The 6,349-nt window shown below is 54.3% G+C and overlaps 1 protein-coding gene across 1 annotated transcript; it reads left to right on the top strand.

Annotated features, from left to right (window-relative positions):
- Positions 1 to 851: 851 nt before the first annotated feature.
- Positions 852 to 6,053, top strand: LOC127095982 (uncharacterized). Its single transcript, XM_051034617.1, has 2 exons — positions 852 to 5,311; positions 5,951 to 6,053. Exons 1-2 carry the CDS (start codon positions 852 to 854, stop codon positions 6,051 to 6,053), a joined length of 4,563 nt encoding a protein of 1,520 aa, XP_050890574.1.
- Positions 6,054 to 6,349: the final 296 nt, after the last annotated feature.

Below are 6,349 nucleotides of genomic sequence, written 5' to 3'. Positions count from 1 at the left end.
AGCTGACAGACAACAGAAAATTTCGGGCTTCATTCTGAGCCCATTAGGTCATGAAAAAGAGCATTATAAATACTAGCACTTCAGTAATGAAAAGGAGGACGAAAAAAGGACGAAAGGAGAACCCTAGCAAGCAAACCCTAGCGCTCACAGACGGAAAACCCTAAAGGAAACTGTTCTGGACTGGGCCATGACCCTAGGCACGGCACGGCCCAATGCTCGCCAAGCCCACGTCCAAACGGCCATGTCCACACGACCACGAGGACACGTCAGGTGGACGACCGTCCGCCCGACGAACGTCTCCCCGGCCCCTTAAACACGTGTCGGACAACGAGCGGACCCTCCTCATACGATCTCCATCCACTCCCCGTCAACCCACATCGCGGACACCTAAGTTGTGTCGGGCAGAGCCATAACGGCATCTCACTCACCACGTCACCCAACTCCCCTATATTGTCTCCTTAGGGATAGGGGCAGTTGGACCAGGGGGCAGGCCTTGGTCTAGGTCTTAACGCTTCTTACGCGTCCCCTGGCAGCTCCTCCTTGGGCCTAGCTAATCCAGCCCATTAGGAGCCTTGGCCCAGCGCTGGGGGCTCACTATAAATACCCCTTTCATGGCAAAGGGGCAGGTATTCTAACTCACACTCTGATAACCTCATTCTGTACCTTTTCTGACTTAAGCATTGGAGCACCTTGCAGGTACACCCCCCTCTCATTTCATTCTCCGGCCCATTCACCAAGACCTTGGAAGGTCCTCCTGATCAGGTGAGATCAGTGGCGCCGTCTGTGGGAACTAGCTATCCCCATCTTCATCAAACGAGGATCAAAAGCTCATTTATTTCTGTCCTTCCAACATGGCCGGAGAACAACATAGCGATCACAGCCGTCCCCTCGACAACTACAATATGGACGACGGCCCGCCATCCCATGAAACGGGCGCTCGGGACGGTCATCCATCCACCCCGTCTCCAGAGCCCCAAAACAACGGGGATGCCTCTCACGCCCGCAATTTAGGGGCAGAGACATTTCATCCCATTCCCGTTCCCGTTGAAGGAGACGCCGTAATGATTGCCATGGTGAATGCCCTCAATCAGGCCGGTTCTATGCTCCACCAGCAACACGAACGAATCATGGCCCTCGAAGCCGAACGACGAGAGGCCCGACCCCAGCCGGTGAGTAGGATGCAACAACGTTCGGAGCCAACGAAGAAGCGAGGACGTCGCTCTCCAGAACCCCACGTCAGCAGGGCCCGCGCCCGTCGTGACGGTGGTCGAGCGGGAACATCACCAAGGCGCGGACGCAGCCCCGACAACAACGAACTGTCTCCCTTAAGGAGCGACGAGGAAGATTTGCATTGCCCCCTGTCTCGGGCAATAATGGAAGCCCCGCTCCCCAAAGGCATGGAGAAACCACCAAATCTAGCTGTGTACGACGGGACTACAGATCCCGACGATCACGTCGACAACGTCAACGCGATGCTCGACTACCGCAATGATATAACCGGGCACCTCAAATGCCGACTGTTCTCAACGACCCTCAGGAAAGGGGCCATGGCTTGGTACAAAAGCTTGGCCCCTGAGTCCATTACGTCATGGAGAGTCATGAGGTCCATGTTCACCAGGCACTTTACAGCTTCCCGTCGTCACCCCAAGACTGAGGCGACCCTTGAAGCCATAGTGCAGAAGAAGAATGAAACACTGCGCTCATACATCGAGCGATTCAACCAGGAAGCTGTCGAGGTAGATACCACCGAGCACATGAAGAAGTATCTCCTCGAGAGAGGTCTCTTGCCCGGCAGTGAACTTAGCAGAGCCGTAGGGATCGAGCCTCCCCGCACCTTAAACGAGCTCCTGCATAAAGCCCAGGCCTACATCAGATACGAGGAAAAGCAGGTGGCACACAATGCCCGCAGCGGACGTAACGCTGGGGAGACCGAGCACTCAAAACGCGAGGACACGAGCATTTCCCGTCGCAACGGAGACAAACGAAGAGAAGAAAGACCTCGCGAGCTCCGGGAAGGAAGAGGCCCCGCGGGCAGATATAGCGAGTACACCTTACTGACAGCTCCTCGAGAGTGCATCCTCGCAGAATGTATCAACTCTGAATTTAAGCAGGGCAGGGTCAGGTTCCCAAAACCGTCTGCACCAAAACCCCACACCGACAAATCAAAGTACTGCCGGTTCCACAGAAGTCACGGGCACGTGACCGAAGACTGCGTCCACCTAAAGGATGCGATAGAAATTTTAATCCAAGAGGGGCACCTGAAGCAGTATACGAGGAAGAACGAAGCTCCCAGACACGACGAGCCAGAGAAGAAGAGACCCCGGGAAGACACACCCCCTAACAACTCTCCCTATCCAGTGGCCCTCTGCGTGTCACGACCGAAAGATTTCTTCCTCCCCGAACCATTGCCCGAGGGCAAGATCACTGCACTCAGCCCCTGGGAAAACTTCCCTACCACACTGGTGATATCAGGAGGAGGAACTAACGGGGAATCCGCGGCCCTCTCCGTCAAACGTAAGTTCGACGAACTCCTACTGACTGCCCCCGAGCAGAAAGCGACATTGACAAAATACCGGGGAAAATCCAACCCAATATCCTTCTTCCTGGAGGAACTCCCGGGCGGATCCCCGAACTCGGGCATCCCACTATTGATAAGGGCACAGATGGCCCAATTCGACGTACGACGCATCCTGGTCGACCAAGGCAGCTCAGTGGATATCATGTACGTCCACCTCTTCAAGACTCTGAAGCTAGACAAGACCAACTTAGCCCCCTACGTCGGATCAGATCTCCAAGGATTCAACGGAGCAACAACCAGACCGTGGGGATATGTTGAGCTCCTCGTCACCTTCGGCGAACAAGAAACGGCCAGGGAAGTCAAAATCCAATTCCTGGTCGTAGACTGTCCGTCTCTCTACAATTGCATCTTTGGACGCCCGACACTGGCCGAACTCACCGCGGTCCCATCCACCGTCCACCTGAAGATGAAATACTACACCAAATTGGGACGTGTGGTCACCATCCATGGTGACATCGAAGCAGCCCGGCGATGCTACGACGCCGCAGTAAAAGGACAGGCCGTAGTCAGCACGAAGAGCAACTGCAACAGCAAAAAACTCAAGACCGAGGATCCTGCCCGAGGAGTCAACGCCATCGACCTCGACTGTCGCATCGGGCTGGACGAGACCGAAGAGGGGAGGTTCCCCAAGGAACGCTCTCTCGAACACCCGGTCCGACCAATCCCCGACGGGGAGTTCGAACTCATTCCTCTTGGGGACGATCCGGAAAGGACGGTGAAGATAGGTAAGGGACTACCCGAGGAAACAAGAGAAGAGCTAGTAGCATGCCTCAAAGAGAACTCCGACCTCTTCGCGTGGAATGCCGCGGAAATGCCCGGGCTGGACCCCGAGATCGCGTGTCATAAGCTAGCTTTAGACCGGGCAGCCAAACCCATAGCGCAGCGTAGACGCAAGCAATCGCCCGAAAAGGCAGAGGCTGCCGAGCGAGCTGTAAAAGACCTCTTAGAGGCAAATTTTATTTCTGAAGCCCAGTACACAACCTGGCTCTCTAATGTAGTCCTCGTTAAGAAAAATAATGGAAAATGGCGTATGTGTGTTGATTATACTGATCTTAATAGGGCTTGCCCGAAAGATGCTTTCCCCCTCCCTAATATAGACTTGCTCGTTGACAACTCTGCAGGTTTTAAACTCTTGTCCTTCATGGACGCATATAGTGGATACAACCAGATCCCTATGTCGCCCGCAGACAAGAAACACACAGCGTTCATGACCCCAACGGGCAATTACTATTACAACGTGATGCCGTTCGGGCTCAAGAACGCTGGCGCTACATACCAACGCATGATGAACAAAGTCTTCAAGGACGAAATAGGGGACATGCTCGAAGTGTACATGGACGACATGATCGTCAAATCACACGAGGAGATAACCCATGCTCGACACCTCGCGAAGGTATTCGAGCAGGCGAGACAGTGTAAAATGAGGTTCAACCCCGAAAAATGCACATTCGGAGTCCGGGCAGGCAAGTTCCTCGGTTTCTATCTCACCGAAAGAGGGATCGAGGCCAACCCCGACAAATGCCGGGCATTCTCGGAGTTTCCGACCCCGAAAACCAAAAAATCGATCCAGTCACTCAATGGAGTGCTCGCCTCACTCTCCCGTTTCATCGCCAAGTCCGCCCAGCACGCATTGCCATTCTTCAGACTCCTTCGCAAAGAGGCTACCTTCGACTGGACCGATGAATGCGAGCAAGCGCTACTCCATCTAAAGAAGGTTCTGTCCCAACCCCCGGTCTTATCACGGCCATCAGAAAAGGAAACCCTATACTTATACCTATCCGTGGCAACCGAGGCCGTCAGCGCCGTTCTAATAAGAGAAACCGACGAAGGACAAAAGCCCATCTATTTTACGAGTAAAGCACTCCAAGGTCCCGAGCTCCGATATCAGCAAATCGAAAAGGTCGCCCTGGCCCTCATCAACACAGCGAGGAGACTACGATATTACTTCCTCGCACACACGATAAAGGTGAGGACCGACCAGCCAATCAAACAGCTGCTCGGGCGCCCGGATATGGCCGGGAGGATGCTCAAGTGGTCACTAGAACTCTCCGAATTCGACATACAATACGAAAGTAGGAAAGCCTTGAAAGCTCAGGCACTGGCCGACTTCGTCGCGGAGATGACCCACTGCCCGACTCCAGCAGAAAGCGCCCACAAATGGACGATCTTCGTCGATGGCACCTCTAGCACATCAGGCAGCGGGGCCGGGATCATCCTCGAAAATGAAGAAGGGATCCTGATAGAGGTATCATTAGCGCTAGCGTTCCCAACATCAAACAACCAAGCCGAATACGAAGCCTTCCTCGCAGGCCTGAGGTTAGCCGAGGACCTGGGAGCAAAAGAGGTAAAAATATCCACCGACTCCCAGCTCGTGGCCTCACAAGTGCGAGGAGAATACCGAGCCAAGAACGACAACCTCCTCGAGTACTTGTCCCTCGTCAAAGAAAAACTTGATAGATTTGAAAAATGGGAAGTTCAACACATACCCCGCGAGCACAACACACGGGCAGACGTTCTCTCGAAACTAGCCAGCACGAGGAAAAAGGGTGGGAATAAATCAGTAATCCAAGAAATTCTCCCTCGGCCCAGCATCGACAAACTACCGCCTCCACTCGAGGTCAACGCTATTGGAGATGCCCGCTGTTGGATGACACCCATCTACAATTACCTCACACGAGACGAACTCCCGGCTGACCCGAAAGAGGCGACCACTGTCAAACGACGCGCATGCTCGTACGTACTCCTCGAAGGCAAACTCTACCGGAGAGGATTCTCCATCCCACTACTCAAATGCGTCGAGGAAGAGAAAGTCCCCGACATACTTGGAGAGATACACCGGGGAATTAACGCTCAACACCTCGGCGGGCGATCGCTCGCACGAAAAGCCCTTCGAGCAGGCTACTACTGGCCGACCATGCAAAACGATTCGAAAGAGCACGTCAAAAGATGTGACAAATGCCAACGACATGCCGACATGCACCTCGCACCCCCGAACGACCTCAAATCACTGTCTTCCCCATGGCCCTTCGCGTGGTGGGGCATGGACATCCTCGGACCCTTCGTCACCGGATCATATCAGAATAAATACCTCATCGTCGGGGTGGATTACTTCACCAAATGGATCGAGGCGGAGGCACTGGCTAAAATAACCGCGCAGAACATTCTCCGGTTCTTCAAACGCAACATCCTCGCTCGGTTCGGTATACCCCAGGCACTTGTCACAGACAACGGGACACAATTCACGGACGGAGGATTCCAGGACTTCATTGCCAGCCTGGGCACCACACAGCATTTCACGTCTGTCGAGCATCCGCAGACGAACGGGCAAGCAGAGGCGGCCAATAGGGTAATCTTACGTGGCCTCAAACGCAGACTCGGTGAGGCAAAGAGGGCATGGGTCGAGGAGCTACATAGCGTGCTATGGGCCTACCGCACGACACCACATTCTACCACCGGGAAACCCCGTTCCGACTAACTTACGGCACCGAGGCAGTCATCCCGGTGGAGATACGGGCGCCAACGAGGAGGACGGAGGAGCCCCTAGACGAGGAAATGAACGACGAAACCCTTAGAGCCGAGCTCGACCTAGTCGAGGAGATACGTTCCGAAGCAGCTCTCAGGGAAACAACCCTCAAACAAAAAATAGCACTACGCCATGACGCGAAAGTCATAAAAAGAGAGTTCCAGGTCGGCACCCTGGTCCTCAGAAGAAACCAGAAAAACCCGAGAGAGGGCAAACTGGCGGCCAACTGGGAAGGCCCTTACCGCGTC

The sequence above is a fragment of the Lathyrus oleraceus genome, chromosome 6 (assembly GCF_024323335.1).
Source record: "Lathyrus oleraceus cultivar Zhongwan6 chromosome 6, CAAS_Psat_ZW6_1.0, whole genome shotgun sequence".
Taxonomy (NCBI): domain Eukaryota; kingdom Viridiplantae; phylum Streptophyta; class Magnoliopsida; order Fabales; family Fabaceae; genus Lathyrus; species Lathyrus oleraceus.
The sequence above is the reverse complement of the archived record's forward strand: the minus strand, read 5'-3'. Positions and strand labels throughout refer to the sequence as shown.